Source organism: Tachysurus fulvidraco, chromosome 11 (assembly GCF_022655615.1).
Source record: "Tachysurus fulvidraco isolate hzauxx_2018 chromosome 11, HZAU_PFXX_2.0, whole genome shotgun sequence".
NCBI lineage: Eukaryota > Metazoa > Chordata > Actinopteri > Siluriformes > Bagridae > Tachysurus > Tachysurus fulvidraco.
The window spans coordinates 17,341,723-17,362,217 of record NC_062528.1 but is presented as its reverse complement, the minus strand read 5'-3'; the positions used below and the strand labels follow the sequence as shown (position 1 = coordinate 17,362,217).

General features: G+C 39.0%; 1 protein-coding gene across 1 annotated transcript in view; it reads right to left on the bottom strand.

Annotated features, from left to right (window-relative positions):
• Positions 1–20,495, bottom strand: part of zmp:0000001114 (suppressor of tumorigenicity 14 protein homolog) — a 52,444-nt gene that overhangs the window by 9,451 nt on the left and 22,498 nt on the right. The window contains exons 4-14 of the mRNA XM_027147973.2: positions 15,705–15,775; positions 15,105–15,274; positions 11,154–11,189; positions 9,354–9,585; positions 7,945–8,084; positions 6,753–6,856; positions 5,178–5,287; positions 4,097–4,227; positions 3,788–3,892; positions 3,490–3,597; positions 2,421–2,534 (exon numbers count right to left, since the gene is read on the bottom strand). Coding sequence (XP_027003774.2) covers positions 2,421–2,534; positions 3,490–3,597; positions 3,788–3,892; positions 4,097–4,227; positions 5,178–5,287; positions 6,753–6,856; positions 7,945–8,084; positions 9,354–9,585; positions 11,154–11,189; positions 15,105–15,274; positions 15,705–15,775 — 1,321 coding nt within the window. The remainder of the gene's footprint in view (positions 1–2,420; positions 2,535–3,489; positions 3,598–3,787; positions 3,893–4,096; positions 4,228–5,177; positions 5,288–6,752; positions 6,857–7,944; positions 8,085–9,353; positions 9,586–11,153; positions 11,190–15,104; positions 15,275–15,704; positions 15,776–20,495) is intronic.

The window sequence follows — 20,495 nt, the reverse complement described above, 5'->3', positions numbered from 1 at the left end:
GAGGACAAAAAGGGGAGGAGCGAGGGAGGCAGGGGAGGAGGGAGGGAGGGAGGAGGAAAAAGGGAAACGACGGGGAGGGCGGCAAAGGGGGCGAGGGAGGGAGAGGGAGGGAGGGAGGGAGGGCGGGAGGGAGGGAGGGAGCGGGGGAAAAAGAGGGAGGGGAGGGGAGGCAGGGAGAGCGAGGTGGAGAGGGGAGGCTGGGAGGGAGGCGTAGCGTGCAGGGTCGTTTCGTCTTTCTTCCAACCTGTGCGTCGCCTTCTGTTGTGTGCGTTACGCAATCTTTCTCTCTTTCTGTCTTTATTACACCTTTCGTCTCTGTTTTTCTCTTTCGTTTCTGTCACAACCTTTCTCTCTTTTCTTTCTTCCAACCTTTCTCTCCCTCTATTCTTTCTTCCTACCTTTTAATCCTTCCGTTCTTTCTCTCCTTCTGTTCCTCCCTTTCTTCTTCCTTCCATTCCTCCCTTTCTTCCTTTCTTTTTGTTCTTCCTTTCTCCCCTTTTCTCTTCCTTCCTTTTGAAAAATTCTCCCTGCCTCCGGATGTATGGGAATATTTCCTTTTCCGTATAAAGAAGCTGTTCAACAGCCTAATCATGTGCCATGAATTCTTACCAGACACTGAAATATCTGTACCTCTGTAATGTAATACATTTATGTCATAAACACCTATTTAACTCAACTGCAGCACCGTTTAACGTACTGTCAGCCGGTGGAGATTTTAGTAACCCTGTGCTAATTATCCACTGGAACATTTTAAAGAGCCTCATTTGTTCCGAAGGCCACCGGTTAAAAGTGGGAGTTAAAGTGGGAGTTAAACAGAGCTGGAACCTGGAAGTTTCTCTCTAGCCAGAGATCTGTTATCAATCACAACTAGTGCTCAATAGATGCTAGAAGACCTTACAGAGACGCTAGGCAACTTATCAGCTTTACATAACGCAAACCAAACCTGCTGAAGGATGAGAGAGAGAGAGAGAGAGAGAGAGAGAGAGAGAGAGAGAGAGAGAGAGTGGGTGATGATTTAATAGAGCAAGTAAAGGACAAACTTTGACCACCTGTGTGTTTGTGTTGTACTGAGCTGAGTCAGTGTTCAGTGGAACTTAAACATGGCAGAAGGTGTAAGAGTTAAAGCAGAAATAACTCGTACTGAAATGAGCAACATACAGCCATCTGGAGACGTGCTTCCTGTTTGTGCTTCAGGAACCTTCAGAAATGGCGAAACACGCACAGAAATGAGTGGCTCAGTGACGCCATGTTAATGTGGATGACTATGATGTGAATCACACGAAAAGGCGACACAGTCACCACGTCTCGGCCCAACTCAACGTCTATTGTGGACTGGAGTGTTAGATTTATCCTTCTTTCTTCCAACCTTTCTCTCTCCATTCTTTCTTCCAACCTTTCTCTCCCTCCATTCGTTTAACAACTTTACATCTTTTCTGTATGTTTCTCAAAACTTTCTCTTTATGGTATTTTATTACAAACTTTTCTCTCTTTTCTTTCTTTTCTCAAACCTTTCTCTCTTTTCTTTCTTTTCTCAAACCTTTCTCTCTTTCTGTTATTTCTTCCAACCTTTCTCTCTCCATTCTTTCTTCCAACCTTTCTCTCTTTCTGTTATTTCTTCCAACCTTTCTCTCTCCATTCTTTCTTCCAACCTTTCTCTCTTTCTGTTATTTCTTCCAACCTTTCTCTCTCCATTCTTTCTTCCAACCTTTCTCTCTTTCTGTTATTTCTTCCAACCTTTCTCTCCCTCCATTCTTTCTTCCAACCTTTCCCTCTTTTCTTTCTTTCTTCCAACCTTTCTCTCTTTCTGTTATTTCTTCCAACTTTTCTCTCTTTTCTTTCTTTTCTCAAACCTTTCTCTCTTTCTGTTATTTCTTCCAACCTTTCTCTCTCTCCATTCTTTCTCCCAACCTTTCTCTCCCTCGATTCTTTCTTCCAACCTTTCTCTCCCTCCATTCTTTCTTCCAACCTTTCCCTCTTTACTTTCTTTCTTCCAACCGTTCTTTTCTCAAACCTTTCTCTCCCTCCATTCTTTCTTCCAACCTTTCCCTCTTTACTTTCTTTCTTCCAACCGTTCTTTTCTCAAACCTTTCTCTCCCTCCGTTCTTTCTTCCAACCTTTCTCTTCCTCTGTCCTTTCTTTTAAAACTTTCTCTCTTTCCGTACTTGTACATCTGTACATCTTATACGGCTTTGAAAAAGACTCTGACATTCTCCGTACCTGACTACACCTGTCCTTTCAGCAGCAACATTCATTTAAACCCTTGTTTTGAAGAGAATTTCCTGCCGACACAAAATGCTTTGTGCACTTTGGAGTACGCCTAATTGAATATCCTGTAAGTGATGCTGAAGCGTCATGTCGAAGCATCAAAAAGCATGACAATGTTGTTAAATAGACAGATGGATGTCTGGAAGTTCACTTACACTCTTTACAGGAGGCTTCATCACTGCCATCTGTACAGTCTTTCTTCCCATTACACTTCACAGTCTGAGGCAAACAGGTGCCATCACCACAACGGAACTGATTCTTCCCGCAGCCTAGAGGAGGGGGAGAGAGAGAGAGAGAGAGAGAGAGAGAGAGAGAGAGAGAGAGTACATTTATCCAGACCCTTTGGTGTATCTATGTAACTGTAGGTATAAGGTTGAAAACACACACAAACAAATATTTTCACCTAGGGATAATCTAGCACAGCCTACCTGTTAGACAGCAGGAAGAAACCAGAGAACCCAGAGGAAACCCATGCAAGTGTATTTATTAATGTATTACCAAATGAATGTATTAGGGAAGTCATGGCCTAATGGTTAGAGAGTTTGACTCCTAACCCTGAGGTTGTGGGTTCGAGTCTCGGGCCGGCAATACCACGACTGAGGTGCCCTTGAGCAAGGCACCGAACCCCCAACTGCTCCCTGGGTGCCGCAGCATAAATGGCTGCTCACTGCTCTGGGTGTGTGTTCACGGTGTGTGTGTGCGCGTACTATTCTGAGTATGGATCACCGTACTTAGCTGTATGTCACGTCACTTAAAAGTTGAATTATTAAACCACACACACACACACACACACACACACACACACACACACACACACACACACACACACACATATAACTCCCCTCATTTTTAGCTAGGAAGTCAAAATACACACAGCTATCCACAAATCACAGGTTTTAAATCCGTGAATGTGTCCATCTGGGTCTTGAAGTCCATTCCACTTTAGTAATCTCATGTACCCAGACCAGCAATACTGGTTTGTCCATGTTTTATGTCTTACTGTTCCTCCCTGAGTACTTATCAAAGCAAACATGACAAATATCTACAAATCAGTGCAAGGTTTGCATTTCCATTGGCTTTCTAATGGATAAAAGTTAATCTGCTTCCTCGGAAATGTGTGAAGATGAACTATAAGGGCTGCTTCCATCATGTACGGAAAACCAAATTAAGTTTGGAATAAAACAGTATTTACTTTAGTTATTTTTCCACAATAAAAGTACTCACTGCAGTCTTTTTCATCACTGTTGTCTCCGCAGTCGTTCAATTGGTCACACACCGAGTATTTAGGTTTACATATGCCGTTGGCACATACAAAGTGGTCTTCCTCGCATCCTGGAAGAAGGACACACATGTAAACTCTCTATCCTATCATTATTCCACATTCTAAACTGCAAACTAATTACATGGCTACTCAAGTTTGCAGGATTTTTATACTACAGTACATTCCAGGTGGATGACCGTTTAAATAAAGTCTTAGATTTTCAGCTAGTTATTTTAGATACATTTTTATTTTGGCACTTACGACAGTGTTTCTCGTCGCTCATGTCTCCACAGTCGTTCCACCCATCACACTTCAGGTCTTTGGAAATGCAGAAACCTGTGGCACAGGTAAACTGACCCGGACAAGCTATACACAGAGAGACAGACAGACAGACAGAACAGACACAGAAACACATCAATTAAAAGTTTATGGATATACAATGGAAATATTCAGCATTTCTGACACCCAAGCAGCATCAACCACTAAAAGTCTTAAAAGTCCTAGTATTAAAGGTTTGCACATTGATTGTATATTAAAATATCGAATGTAATAGAATCCAGATTGGCTTACGGTTCTGTGGGTCGTAAGCTTTGTATTGGGCTCTGAAGCCTTTGTCCGTATACGAGCTGTCTGAATGGAAGCTTATCAGCATGGTGTTGGAGTTGCTGTTCAGAGCCAGAGAAGATCTTTCCCCACAGTACCTTACACACAAGCAAAAATATACACCGTTGTCTTTATTATGGTTTGCAATACACACATCCCTTAGCTGTTTAGACACATAACTGTGTTTTCTGAAAAAATAAATAAATAAATGAATAACTGGCAACCCACACGTTACACTAAATCCACCCATTTTGGACTTTCTAAACATGTTCTTGGTGACTTCAACTCGTAAACTGGTCTGAACCTGTTGTTATTAACTGCATTATATTTGTATTTAGTTTTATAGCTAATACGATCGCTCATCCATCCATTTTCTGTAGTACTGATCCTGTACAGGGTTGCTAGGATCCTGAAGCCTATCCCAGCGGATTTAAGACACACACACACACACACACACACACACACACACACACACACACACACACACACACACACACACACACACACACACACAATTTTAGATGCCAATCAGCCTACAGTGCAAGTGGAAAGGAAACCAGCGTACCCAAAAGAAACCAAAGAAGCACAGGGACAACATGCAAACACCATACACAAAAGCACACATGGAGAGGCAGGAATCAGACCCCTAACCCTTCATTCATTAATGTACAATATAAACTTAATGTAACTAAGGTGATTGCAAAACATCAGGGAAAATCAGGGCATTTCCATGTGCAATAAAATGAATTAAAAGGTAAAGCGAACAACATTCATACTCATGTGGAAGTAGAAATATTCCCAAAATAATAGAACAAATCCTTCACATATGTTAGAATAAAATGTGTGAACATCTCAGGTGTGAAAACTGTGACTGAACTCATAGTTTTAAATCCCGTTTTTGCCCCAAATGAAGATATGATATATACTGACTCTAGTCATCTAAGATTAGATCGTGAATCTAATTCACTAAAATGACATGTTTAGTAAATCAGTCTGAAAGGATTTTTTTAAGTAATAAGTAAAATAAGAATAAAAAAGTAAATCTTACTTTGTGCCGTTGACCTGCACGTAGTCTTTGCCACAAATGCGGATGTTCACGCCCGGTTCCTTCAGACGGAACATGGTGAATTTCACCCGGATTTTCATGCCTATCGGGACCTGAGCACATCACAGGCATCGTCAGTGCTGAAGGTGTCATAACGGACAAAGTCTAGATCTTTTCTGTGCTTTACTGAACCTTTAACCCCTAGGAGATCAAGGTGCTGTTTGGATTCACATGCCCTGATGTTTGTTCTTATTTCAGGTCCTTACATAGTTTTAAAAACAAAAGTCTCTTTACACTATATTTAGCTATATCATTGTGCTTTAATAATATGTGAGCAGTGTATATATAGTTAGGCCACCGTCGGAAAAGAATACTAATACTCCCTGCTCATAACTAAAATAAAAAATATATATTTCAGTTATTCCATACATCCGTATACTTTATGCATTTTCACATAGAACGTAAACCAATGTTTTTAATAAATAATAAAATGTTTGGTTGTGTACATGTTCAGCAACAAATTTCTTTCCTGAATGATTTTCCAAGATGAAAATACACATTCGGCTTTTAAGAATTCCAAAAAGTGATAGAAAAAATAGAAAAGTTCCAGACATATGTTTCTATCTTCGAGTTAAATGGTGATATTGAACCCTTAACATTTACATTACCATTTACAGCATTTGGCAGACGCCCTTATCCAGAGCGACGTACATAAGTGCTTAACATTGGGTACATTAATGCTGGCTCACTAGCTTACATACTTAAGATACCATGAGTTTAAAACATTGTTCAAAGTTACAATGAAAAAGTGTCAAAGTTTTTTTTTTTTTTTTTTGTGCTAACCGCCGCTTGAAAATAGGCAGTGGCTCAGCTGTCCGGACCCCTAGAGGAAGTTTATACCACCACCTTGGTGCCAGAACAGAGAAGATGTCCCAAGTGCTTAAGAGACTAAAATTTGAATTTAATCAAATATCTGATACGCCAGTGCTAAAAAAAAAAAGAAAATGAAGCCAAATTTCTCCTCAGCTAGCCGAAACAAGGCCGATAAAATTTTTTAGCGTGAACATAAAATTTTAAATAAACATTTTGTACAACATTTAGATGTAATAAAAAGTTGCAGACATCACAAGAATTTCGCCAAATAAATACAAATTGTCGCCTACCACAAACTTAGATTTACTAAAAATAATGCAGCACAAACATGTATTTTTTAACTGCTAGTTTTTAAGCTAAATGTTACTATTAGTTAACAGTGTGATGATGTTTAATCCCAGCTTTTATAGATATAAGAATCGCTTTAAGATAATGAACATAACTTGAGATAAACCTATATTGCTTGTATGATGCTAAATTAGAGGCTAGAATGTTCCTCAAAGTGCAAAAGTAACCGTATAAAGTACTGTAACTGGGCACAGATAAAGTAACCCAGCTGGATGTGTTTGTAAATCTTTGTAACTTGTTTCACCCGTAAGATAAAATAGAAAATGGTTTCAGACGTCAAAAGTTCTGCCTTGTGATTTGGAGTAAGGTGAGATACAGACAGGAGCTAGAGTATGCTTGAGTAGTGAGTATAGTTACACTGATGGTCCAGTTGCAGTCCACCTTGGGGGGATAGAAGCTGGGGTAGTATGGGCTGGTGAAGTTTCCGGACTCGTTGGTCAGAAGACCTCCGCATGTCTGAGCTAAAAAAAAACAAAAAAAAAAAACAGAGAGCAATAAGAAGGGCAGTGCAGAGATAAAAGCCCTCAACTTAATCTACATAACAGTAATGAACAAAGCACATAGAAATACAGGGGGGGGGGGGGGGGAGAGATAGTCCATGGTTTTATTTTTCATAATTGAGCAATATTCTATTTGCATGAGCAGGGTTATGCTGAATAACAGCATGAATGTGAGGTTGATATTGTTTTTATACAACAATTAAATATAAATAAGAAATATATTAATTTCTTATTTATATTTCATTGTTTTATAAAAAAAAAAAAAAAACTTCTCTCATTTAGCACCATATTTTGCTCAAAATCTAAGATACTCTTACATTTTGGACAAAATATAGCCAAATAATATGTTGAAATTGATCCCAAAGAACCCACCTACTGTAGTAGTTCCTGGCTAGCTAGCTTACAATGATTTGTATGTTCCTGTTAAAGATGCATCCTTTATTAAAACGGTCTTCTCTTCTCCCTTTTCATCTGACAAGCTTTTATATTTCCAGTCAGAAATGCTAGTCGTTTGCCATGAAGTCTACTGTAGTAATGGTTTCAGTGGGGCTGTTAGGAGTGATCCGAAATGTCCCAGTGCAGTTATAGTAAACATAAATAATCCTGAAATGCTCAAACTGGCTGTATAATAATGATTACAATAATTAATTACTAACAAACATGCAAATCTTTGTAGGGAAACAAAATTACCATGTAGAAAGCATTGGGACAAAGGGTAGAGAAAAATTCCTGCTTTATGGCTGTAACATTTGATTCGCAACACATCTAGAACATACACTGTAATATGAAAGCCCTGAATGAACATAGTATATATTGTTATTTATGTATAATGTATTATATTATGTTATATATTTTATGTATAAAATATTGTGAGTGGTTTTAAGCTATGAACTGCAGTGATGCATCTGAATTTGAGGAACAGTCAGGACTCTGCAGGCCCCTTCCACCTACTATACTGGTGGTTCTTGGGGCATTTAAATCCACTTTATCCTTAAAATGTTTTACAAAGATAATAAGGAGCACAATGTGTGGTGATGTTCTAATAATACCTGTAACGACAGGGATGGCGCTGAAATGTGCTTCGAATCCTGGTCTTTGAATCGGACTATCGGTGATGAGGTTGACAAGCATAAGGTTGCCAGAGGAGATCACTTCCAGGGGATTAGTCGGGGGGCGTTGACCACAATACCTGTCAGTGCAGAAGGATTTGAAGAGGTCACGTTTTACTGCATGTTCGCAAGCAGTTCAGATATGTAGCGTGCTCAATTTTCCCAGATGTTTCAGTTACTATTTTAAACCAAATAGAATACTTCTGACCTTCTTAAATAACCGCACTTATTTATTACAAATACATAAATGTCTTAGAGGCTAAAGAGAAATAAAATTTTTTGGTCATATCATTCATACATACTGTAAATAATCATATATTTGCATTGAGTTACTGTGTTAAACATAATTAAAACTCTATTCTATCATGTACTTAAACTTCCCTAGTACAATTCCACCTATAAACTTTCTGTTATTATAAAAGTAAGAGAATGAAAGAGTTTGAATAATAAACAAACAAACATCATTTGAATAATAAACAAACAAACAAACAAATAAATAAAAACAAAACTAACTAACTAAATAAATAAATAAATAAATACAAAATGACATGCTGCTTACTTGATGATACACTTCATGAAGTACATGAAGATTTTCACACGTGTTTATAATGCGGGGATCATAACGGTGGTGCATCTAATATCAAATAATTATATCATCCGGTTACTTTTTTCCATACTGTTACTGTGTAGTAAATAAGTTTATTCCTGTTAATGTTAGTTTACATTATAACAGCTATAAACTGTTGCTTTCATATAAGCCTTTTGTTTGAAGTAAATATGAAAAAAGACAAAAGCATGAAACAAAAAAAACAAAAAAACAAAAACAACTGTATCGGTGTGCTGACACTGGAGACTCCTTTCAAAAGGTTAAGTAAACATCTAGCTACAGAATATATCGTCACGTATACCATTACAATTTTCATCCGCTTATTTACAGCAGTACTGAAACTGCACATAGACTGTACATAATTTACATAAACCAGTGATCTGACCTTCAGGCAGCACTACCCAGCTGTTTTATATAAATTTATAGAATTATAATAAAATAATAACTAACACTGTCTAGCCAAAAGTGATCAATAATTCAAGAATGTGTTTGTGTTATAAATATTTATAAATCCATACATTTCAAATACAGCTCAGCTAAAGAAAAATATACTGTTTCTTCTGTTTCACTTTGTGATGTTCTATAAGACGGCCTGTTATTTTCTTAGGCATCTACATTCACAAAATCAATAAAAGGAGTCTAAATTGTAGATAAAATGACCGTGGGGTTTTGCAACGCTCAAAAAAAGTGATTCTGTTTCTTCACTTGGCAGCTAAACTCGTTTTGAGGAACGTGTACTCACTGTGTGATGGCGTGAGCTGCACTGGTGCTGAGAGAGTCAAAGATATACACGTAGTCAGAGGAGCATGAATCCTGAACGTAGAAGAAGGGGAACTTGATCAGGATGGCTTTGCCTTCGGGAGCACGGATTTGCCACTGGCACCGTGTCTGGGGTGGATATTGTATTGGGTAACCAGGAGAATGGAAAATCTTGATGCTGGAAGTCGCCTCCAGTTGGAAGAAACAATCGGTTGCTGGAGAGACAAAAAAAAAATTTCTTACTCTGCATGTAACTGCATGTTAAAAGGACAATTTAACATGACGTCAAGTGAAAAAAATGAACCCTGGATAAAAATGTCCAATTTGGCAGAGTTTAACTGCAGGTTATTCATAATATCTGTATATTCATAATACGTATTCAGATGATCCTGAAAATAAGTGATCGGTCAGCAGTTCTAGGCACAGTAGATATCTAAACTGTATTTATTTATTACTAAATAAAAAATCCAGGGAAATAATTACACAGACTTAATGCAGGTGGAAAAGTTCAGCAGGTTTGCATCGTTTCATTGAAAAATGTGAGGTAGTATTACGTGAGTCAGTTAAACGTTATCGCCTCCGAAAGAGCCAATCAGGTTTGAATATGCAAGTTGCTTAGTTACTAAGCACGTTTCAATTAGCATAATTATAACTTTTGGATTTTTTTCTTTTCTTTTATTGCACATGAAAGTTGCACTTCTCTGCACCTCCCTTCCTCCCTCCACCCCCCCCCCCAATCCTTCCACCCTTCCTTCCTTCATATATTTGTTAGAAATATATTTGTTAGAAAAGTAGTTGGATTAAAAATAAATAAATAAATAAATAAATAAATAAATAAATAAATAAATAAATAAATAAATAAATAAATAATAAACATTCTACAAGTATACTTTTACAAAAACAATGCGATTCTGAACACTGGGGTGGGTTTCCGTCTAGAGGAACTCATGAGAGTTCGATCTGAAACCCAACAACAAACAGATTACTGTTAGTCCTGGTTTTTAATTAAGTGAAAGAAAGAAAGAAAGAAAGAAAGAAAGAAAGAAAGAAAGAAAGAAAGAAAGAAAGAAAGAAAGAAAGAAATAAGGACAAAATTGTATAAAACGTTTGTGCATTTATTGCTCATAAAGAAAAAAGTACACACACCTCGTCAAGGTGTAAAGAAATCCTAAAAAATCACCTGAACAGAGAGAACGTGGAGCCACACTCCATATATTACAAGATAAATATATTTCTCCTTTAATCGAATTGAAAACATTTTGTGACGTTCGCTGTTCACTTTCTGCATTATATTTTCCCAGCTCAAGCTCAGTCCGTTGTCATTCGCAACCCAAAGTACACAGCGTTTTTGGTTCACTTCCTGTATTTGGGTTGATTCATTCCTAAACCGCTTTCTTTTGACAATGATACTGCTCTTGATTTCGAGTGGAACTGTATCTCAGTGTGAGTGTGACTCCAATGCTCTCCACAAATGAACCAAAACACAGAGGATACTGCACCAAGGTTCGAGTCAAACGGACTTCCCACTACAAAGCGTCCTGAAAATCTATAGACAAAAAAAATTAGACTGTTCCTCTTTGTCCTTGGTGCAGATGAAAGGTAATGCATGCAGGAATAAGTGCTGGGGCTGAACGTGTGCGTTGTGTTTTACATGGTCATGCAGGAAAACGCTAGAAGAATGGTAAAGGGCAGCCATTTTTCAGTGATTGGTAGGAGAGAAGCTGCCAAGCCAGGTGGAAAATTGCAGAGCAGCAGTGACTGAAATAGGACACGCTTTACTCACAGGCACTTGGGTTCTTGGCCATCCGGGGGTCTGTAACTGCAGTGAGAGAGAGAGAGAGAGAGAGAGAGAGAGAGAGAGAGAGAGAGAGAGAGAGAGAGAGAGAGAGAGAGAGAGAGAGAGAGAGAGAGAGAGAGAGAGAGAGAGAGAGAGAGAGATGCATAAGTGGAGCTCTGCACTCATTCTGTCCAATTTCCCAACATTTTCTATATGCCTGTCCAAAATACTGCAGATCATTTAATACCTCATCTCACCTTGGCATACACTCACACACTCTCTCTCTCTCTCTCTCTCACACACACACACACACACACACACACACACACACACACACACACACACACACACACACACACGGTTGGCACTGACAGTAACAAATATCTCCTACAGCAAATTTAATGTAAGCATCTCAGGACCTGAGAGACACTGCAATGCACTGTGGCTTTCTGAAAACATCTCAAAATGGATGTATACCTTAGATGTATATCTAACATACGAATTTCATGCATGCTGAGAAACATTAAATGTACATAAAACAATACCAACAGTAACAGTAACTCGTAATCGCATCAAGTCGTCGTTTATTATTGTACAATAACAGCATGCGCCATTGACTTTCATTCCTTCCACATGCTGTGATGTTTCTTCTGTGTATTATTCAGTGTGTATCTGTGATGTGCTCTGCGTAACCTGTTAACAAATACTGCTAATAGCCACGCCCACATCCGTTATTAAACGTCTAGTGATGAGCAGCTTCCGAATTGGAACCATTTGGTACTGAATTGTTGGTCAATGTTGGAAAAATGTGAGCAAAAATAATAATAATAATAATAACAATCTTGTTAGAGTATTCAATTAAAAAATAAAAATTAACACATATACATACAATTAACACCACAATCTACTTAAAAAACCCATCTACACACACCACAAGAATAGACCTTAATGGCACAAGGTGATTTTTCACAAACAGCACAACAGCTCTGGTGTAAGAAATAATGTGCTGAGGAAACATTTCCTCACTTCACCTCACTAGAGCAGTCAATGTGGCAGAGGGAAATGAAAACACATTCTGACCTTTTCATTACCCGGACTTAAGGCAGCTTGTAAATCGCAGGAGCCGACAGCTCAATCACGCGTTCATCATCTTCTCATTATCCACTCTGCATTGTATTTACACTGATGTGCATGTCCCTGCACTTTTAAAGGCCAATGTCTGACCTCTTTAGTCTACTCCTATTCTGTTTAATAACAATAATATTAACTTTATTCCAGTAGCTATTTTCGTATCTGTAATTTAGAGCTTTATACAGATGCATAGAAAAGCCCCCAGGTGGTCTAGCGGCTGGATACCACGCTCTCGTTGCTGTGGACCGAGCAGGATGCTAACCCAACCACTGGACAGTTAACTCTCGGTGCCAGCCCCAAACCTGGATAAAAATGGCAGGGTTGGAATGGCAGGAAGGGTATCCGGTGTAAAACCAGTGCCAAAATCTAATATGCGGACCACGTGATCCGCTGTGGCGACCCTGAACTAGGGGTAAGCAAAGGAAAAAGGGTGGAAAAAAAATACAAATGTATAGAAACTGTCCAAATTCTAGTACTTTTACAAACTTTTTTTAAACAGTCATCACGGACACAATGCTAATGTTTTTTTTTTCCATTCCTGATGGTTTTGGATCACAAAACGGTTTATGATTCAGTCCACAGTAGCAGCTCACAGATGACTGTCAGCTGTGTTAAATGAAAATGCTGACCTCAATAAGATGATTAATGATACACCAAATGTCTTAGTGTTCATCAGATATAAGCAACGTTTGCTCTTTAATAAACAACTTTATTGCCTAAAAGGCCAAGAATCGAACTTATTTTCTTATCCCGTGATGATCCTGGTGTAACAACAAGAACAACAACAAAGTGATTTGCAGAAGGAACACACAACATCCCTGAAGATCCTCCTGCAGCCAGACAGAACATGTCATGGATGTTGTCTTAGAGAATTCTCAACTAAAACTTTACAAAGCAACCTAAAACTAGGGTCCTAGGGTTAGAGGTAGGGTTAGTACAGAGTTCGTGTTAAGTAATCTACTTTCATTATTCATTCATTCATTCATTCATTTTCTACCGCTTTTATCCGAACTTCTCGGGTCACGGGGAGCCTGTCAGGGAGATCTCAGGTGTCATCGGGCATCAAGGCAGGATACACCCTGGACGGAGTGCCAACCCATCGCAGGGCACACACACACTCTCATTCACTCACACACACACTACGGACAATTTTCCAGAGATGCCAATCAACCTACCATGCATGTCTTTGGGCTGGGGGAGGAAACCAGAGTACCCGGAGGAAACCCCGAGGCACGGGGAGAACATGTAAACGCCACACACACAAGGCGGAGTCGGGAATCGAACCCCCAACCCTGGAGGTGTGAGGCGAACGTGCTAACCACTAAGCCACCATGCCCCCACTTTCATTATCATTGCTGAAAAATATTCTGTGTTTAAATTCAACCTTCTGCAAGACTATGTAGTATATAAAACGAATTAAATATGACAATATCGTGCTGTTATAGAAGAGATCGATAATGCCAAATGCTGTAAAGTTTCTATCTGACTAATATTGTGCAGGTTTTCATTGTGACACCAAAACAGCTGTGATATCAAGGCGTCGACTCCGCAAGAGCTCTGAAAGTGTGCTGTAATATCTGGCACCAAGACGTTAGCAGCAGATCCTTTAAGCCCTGGAAGTTGCTAGGTGAGGCCTCTAGAGATTAAACTTGTTTGTCCAGCACATCCGACAGATGCTCGATCGGATTGAAATCCGAAGATTTTAGAGGCCAAGTCAAAACCTTGAACTCTTCTATTCATATTTCTATTAAAGCATTCCTAAACAATTTATCTTGCTGAAAGAACCCACTGCTATTAGGAAATACGGTCACCATGAATGATGTAGTTGATTTGCAGCACTGCTTATGTTTGTAGGTGCTATGTGTTACGGTAACATCCACGTGGTTTCCCATCAGAACACTGCCTGGAGCATCACCCTGCTTCTGTCAGCTTGTCTTCTTCCCATACTGCATCTTGGTGCCACCTTTTCCCAAGGTACCAACCACTACTGTACATAGCAGGAACATTCTATTTTGGAGATGCTCTGACCCAGTCATCTAGGCATCATGATGTCTTCCATTTTAAAGTTGCTAAGAGCCTTACACTTGCCCATATGTCTCGCTTGCAACAAACCAACCCTGCAAACTGACTCATTACTAGCTGACTAACCTATTCCAACCTCGACAGGTGCCAATGTAAGGCAATAATCAAAGTCGTATATGAGTGGTTTTGATATTAAAGCTGAAGAGGTGTATACGTGTATAATAGAAATACAGGAGAGAATCTGTATATATTCTTGCAAAACCTCAGCAAAATTAAATATACAATATACTGTGTATTACTACAGTATTGTGATCAAATATCTTGGCCTCTTAGTAGGTAGAGGGAATGCTGCGGGATATTAAATTCATTTTTGCACCAAATAATAGATTTCAGAAAATTAAAAATTAATGGATGAAAAAGAATCCTATTACATATTCAATAACTTTCTTTCATTTAAAAGGGTTTTTTTTGCAACAAAAAGGGCTGTTTAAATTCGAAAGACTATTTCCGTGCGCCTGTTATAAAGCCTGATAATAACGAATTAAATGAAAAATTCAATAATAATAATAATAATAATAATAATAATAATAATAATAATAACTTTTAATAACAAAACTATTTATGTTACCATAAATGTGGGTTACCATAAAAAATTCAGGGAATGTTTGGTGCTTAGTGAGAGCCATGCAGTTATGAACATTGTGTGCATGTGTGTGTGTGTGTGTGTGTGTGTGTGTGTGTGTGTGTGTGTGTGTGTGTGTGTGTGTGTGTGTGTGTGTGTGTGTGTGCATGTGTGTGTGTTACTCGAGGCGGTGATGTCTGTAATGGTGAAGGCCTGCATGCTGCGTTTGCCCTCCAGACGGACTCCTCTGCGAAGGTTTTCCAGCAAGCGCTCCTCTGTCAGCTTGGGCAGCAGGTCAAGGTCCGACGAGGGAAAATCAAAACGTATCCAGTGGTATGCGACCACACCATTGCTGCACACATGTGGAGAGTCTTTTAGCCATGTTGGAATCACACTGAGTGATTCAGATTACTAGTCACAATCAGTAAAACCTTTAACAAATCGAGATAAGCAAGGTGCCGTTCCATCTGATGTCCTCTATGAGGAGGGAGAATAAACACCTCTGATTAATTAACAGTGTCATATTTAATGTCTTAAATAGTGGCCTCAAATTGCTCAGAAAATACAACTCATACTGACATATTGGGCAATGCCTTACTGAAAAGAGCAAAAAAAAAAAAAAGGCAAACTAAGATTAAAAGTCCATAGACTAATAACGTGTGTAGCTGGTGTACAATAAAACTACTTTGATGAATATGCAGCAGGACTCAGCACTGATGATCACATAAATTATGACAGGAGCCAGTGGCTCATGGGCAGCTCTGCTCACACACCCGTCTTACCTCAAGGCAGAGATGACAGACCGGTTGTAGTACTTCTTGAGAAAAGCGTCTTCGCTGATCGTCTTATTCAGCTGAAAACAGGGAGGGAGGGGGAAGGGGGGGAAGGGGTCATTATCGATCTGTGAGTGATATGAATAATTGTATCAAACACGCTTGCGGCGGCGGTGGTTAAAATTCATAAAGCTTGATATGAACCATTTTATTCACACTTTCCATTTCAGTGTAGGATGCTAGTAAAACTCGGCCCTAAATGAAATCAGGGTCAAACACACACACACACACACACACACACACACACACACACACACACACACACACACACACACACCCAGCAATGAAACCCAAATGGTTTTGCTGACGTTGGCGGTTCTCCTCCGGCTGTGTAATACGATCTAAGCGTGGGTTTGGAGTGATGGCTCGCTTAAAGCGATAAAGTGATAAAAAGGCTGGACTAAAAGTCACACTGGGTTTATATGGAAATGCATAATTTGGTCTTCTGTGAGCTATAGTGCGCTCTGCACGACTGAAAAGAGATTGCATACGTTTCATGCAACACGCCTCAAGGGAAGAGAGGACATACTGAGCATGGAGCTAAAACACAGAAAACAGTTCACGAAAGGACACAAACTGTCAGGAACCAGTTCAGATGTCTTATCTACAGTTTGCGTCAGAATGAAACATTCTAATCGTTAGAATTGTACATTTTTTATCAAGGCTCACACTATGATTGCTAATGCTTGTTTACTAATATTATATTAAGATATGTGATTTATATTTTATCCTATATGTGCAAGTTTCTCTGCTTTGATATTGTAGTTTCTGGACCATGAGACACATTATGTTGGCTTCTTTATTCCACTTGGCCTGAATATTAGGATCAATAATCAGGATCAAATCAGTGCTCTGTGTGTGTGTGTGTGTGTGTGTGTGTGTGTGTGTGTGTGTATTTAATTTATGTTTCTTTACTCGTACTCAACTTTAGCTAACAATTTTGTGTTTCGAGCTTATAAACCTTTTTTTTTTTTTTTTGTTTATTTATTTATTTTTTAAGTAAGCTGACTGCCGTTTTAACTCCATACATACAGAAACTCCTCAAGTCATTCAATCTGTTTGTTCAACTGTTTCCTGAGAAGAACAACATTCACCGCCTGGAACTCACTGTCATGTTCATAAATTTGAGACCTTTCACGTTGTGACCTGGTGCATTATCATGCTGGAAATAGCCATTATTAAAAGATGTAAACATTTTGGTCCTGAAGTCATGCACATGGCAACAATACTCAAATGATATTCGAGCAATGATTAATTGATTTTAATAGGCTAAAAGTGTAGTGAGAAAGCACTTTCCACACCACTACACCACCTTCACCAGCCTGGACTGTTGACACCAGGTTGTCGTGTCAGGTCCATGGATTAAATGCTGCTGGAGCCAAAGATTGACCTGAACATCTGTGTACATCATCTGAAATCATTGAGATTCATCAGTCCAGTTTTGTTGACCCTGTGCGCATTGTAGCCTCTGGTTCTGTAGTAGTTTTCTGGTTCTTGGCTGACAGAAGAAGAACCTGAGGTGGTCTTCTGCTGCTGTAGCCCATTCATCACAAAGCTGTTTAAATGAATAAGTGTACAGGTGTTCCTAAGAAAGTGCTCAGTCAGTCTATGTTTATTTCACTATAGAACATGCAGTACAATACATCTCTATCTAGCAGCGTGATCTGTTTTGAAATGCACTGTGTGAGGAAATCAGTGCTGAGTTCCTGAATTTACATAAAACACATTTCCTAAATAATAGCGAAGACTGCGTTTAAGTTGAAGATAAGGCTAATACAGAAATACATCATGTTGTAGTCTTATCAGCTTAGCATTACTCCTAATACATAATTCATGGTATTTGCCATGCAGATTCTGTGAGTGCCAAAACTCGAGGTTGAGCTCAAGGAAATGAAGATGCGAGTCCGAGTCCTCACCCTCACGTCTACTTATACTTCAGTGCTTTGCCATTTTGCTGCCTTGCCCTCATTTAAAACAAGAAAAAAACACCCACACCCATATGCTGATGGATTTCAAGGCCCAATTTAAATTTTACATAAGCCAACTACTTATATAATTTTTTTCCTTCCTAAAAACACATCAGATTACAGTGCAGGCTGTTTAAAGCTTGGTCTTTTTAAGATAAAATGGTCCGTGTTATAGAGAGCAAACTGAAGCGGCACAAAAGTAGACAGCAAGATCGACTAGGCACGAAACTGTAATGCTAAATCCGGACACATAGTTTTTTTAGAAGGCTGTCAATTGTGTTAAAACGAGCGATGTATGTGGAATGCTGTGGAGCCGATATCAAACTTAGGGACTAAGATCGCTCTTAACTGAAGCCACAAAAAACTACATTGCCCACACTGTTCCTATTCCTATGTTAACTATCACTGCTAGTTTGATACCATTAGCAAATCTGAAAGGATGTCTGAAAAGAATTAAACCTACAGTATATAAACACGATTTCATAATTTTGACAGCAAAGACGTACAAGCTGGCTAACGAGTGCAAAACTGAAGGGAATGAAACCATACTACATAAATGTTTATCATTTTTATTGCTAGAACTAGCTACCTGGCAAACCTGGTCCACCCTGACAGGAGTTCTGAGAAGATCTGCATCATTAACATTGATTGCTGATGTTAACAAAAGCTAAAACGACAGGATATCTGACTTATCCAGGATATCGCACTTAAACAAACACACACCAGTCTAAGAAAAAGTCACCAGTAATAAGAAACACAGTTATTTACATTTACAGCATTTAGCAGATGCCCTTATCCAGATAGACTTACATTTTTTTTCTTTTGAGCAATTGAGGGTTAAGGGCCTTGCTCAGGGGCCCAGCAGTGGCCACCTGGTGGACATGGGAATCGAACTCACAACCTTCCGATTGGTAGTCCAGCACCTTAACCACTAGGCTAAAGCTAATGTACCCCATCCCCCTAGTTATCAATTCAATTCGATTTGTGTAGCGCTGTTAACAATGGGCAAAAAAACAGCTTTACAGAAATATATAAATTTAGGATATAAATTATACATTTTAAATTTAAACGTATCGCTAATGAGCAAGCCAGAGGCAGCGACGACAAAGAAGACCTCCCTGAGGCCATATGAGGAAGAAACCTTAAAAGAAACCAGACTCAAAGGTGAACCTCGTCTGGGTGAGACAGAATAGTATAAATCTTTTCCTTTCTTCGTATTATATGGTCAAAAAGTGTAACTCTGTAACCAGGAAGTCTATCTAGTTGAAGTTATCAACTGTTGAAGGTTTCTTATCAGCACAAGAACAACCAGCTGAACCAGACGAGCCTTACAGTACAACGATATAACATTGAATTCACAATTCAGGACGTCTAGCCAAATGAGAGCAGCTTCTATAAGTGAGGTCACTATATCCAGTGCTGAATAACCAGAGTTCACCCAGTTTGATCATTTATTTCCTTGCTCAAAGGCACCTGCTTCACCTTGGCAGCTAATTACAGGGTTTAGCGAGTGTGTTCGAGTGGTGCTCTCCTTGAGGCCCTTCAGGACCGGGACTGGGATGTCATCCAATAAAAATTTTTTAAAATACCCCTACTACTGAAATTACAGGGACCGAGATATGCTTGATTGAAATGGCCATTTAAAATTTTCCAAAAACTCAACTTCTGTAGCCTTTTAAAGCTTAAGAGTTACACACTCATTATACTTTAAAACGACAGACACTTTTCATGTTCCTAACGAGACCCTGCATTCCGATGAGAATCCAAAGCACAGACGCTTCAACAGCACTTGAAGATTTGAAGCAATCGCAGATGGCTGTGAAAATGAAACATCAGCATAATGGGGTCCATGATGAAACCTGTTCATGTTGCACGTCCATCTCCGTGTGTCAGCTAGCAGATCCGAGCAAAACGGATTCGCACGATAACTGTTGCATACGCACTTTCCACGCTTGTCAATACTGAAGATGCTGACATGTTAAGGGTGGAAAGGGTAAAATTACTGTCAGCACAGCCTGAGAAACTCAAGTGCACTTCTTGGAATTTAGCTAACGCTACAACTTGAACTCCTTACTGTCCCCACACAGAGGAAATAATTACTAAGACAAGTGCTAATTAGTGCTATTTTAGTGATCGTTTGTGCTAGGAACGGTGGCTAATTTAGGTGATCAGCTAACATTGTGCGTGTAATTCCATGCTGTCAAGATTCATTTCAATTCTATTTGAAAATCATTAGGCATCAGTACAGGTCTGTCACTAGGTCAGTGCTTCTCGTGCAGTTGCTCTGTTCCAGCATCCCACACACAAGTATTCAGTATTATCGATTGTTATTTTGTGATTTTTTTTTCATCCACCCCATCTTCATGCCCACTACAAAATCTCCAGAAAGAAGTTTATATACTTAACTGACATTTTTCTGTAGTCACTACCGTTTGCTCTGCAAATTTATGCCGAATTAATGAGCTGCACGTTTAACTTCACAGATTTTTATGCTGATCCAGACCTCAGAAATAAGGCTCTGTATAGAAATAACACTTCTGTAACTTTAGTTTCTGCCCTAAATGATGGTTTTGGGCATGAAATGTCTTGCATAATACATTCAGCCATATACACAAAATGCAAGTAACACATTCATAACATTAATATCTAATGCAGATATTAATGAATTAATGTTTCCTGAGGGGGAAAACGTCTTACATATCCTTGTAATTACCAGGTCTTAGGATATCAGCAACCAGGCTGCATTATTGTTGAGGAAATTATTTTAAAGATC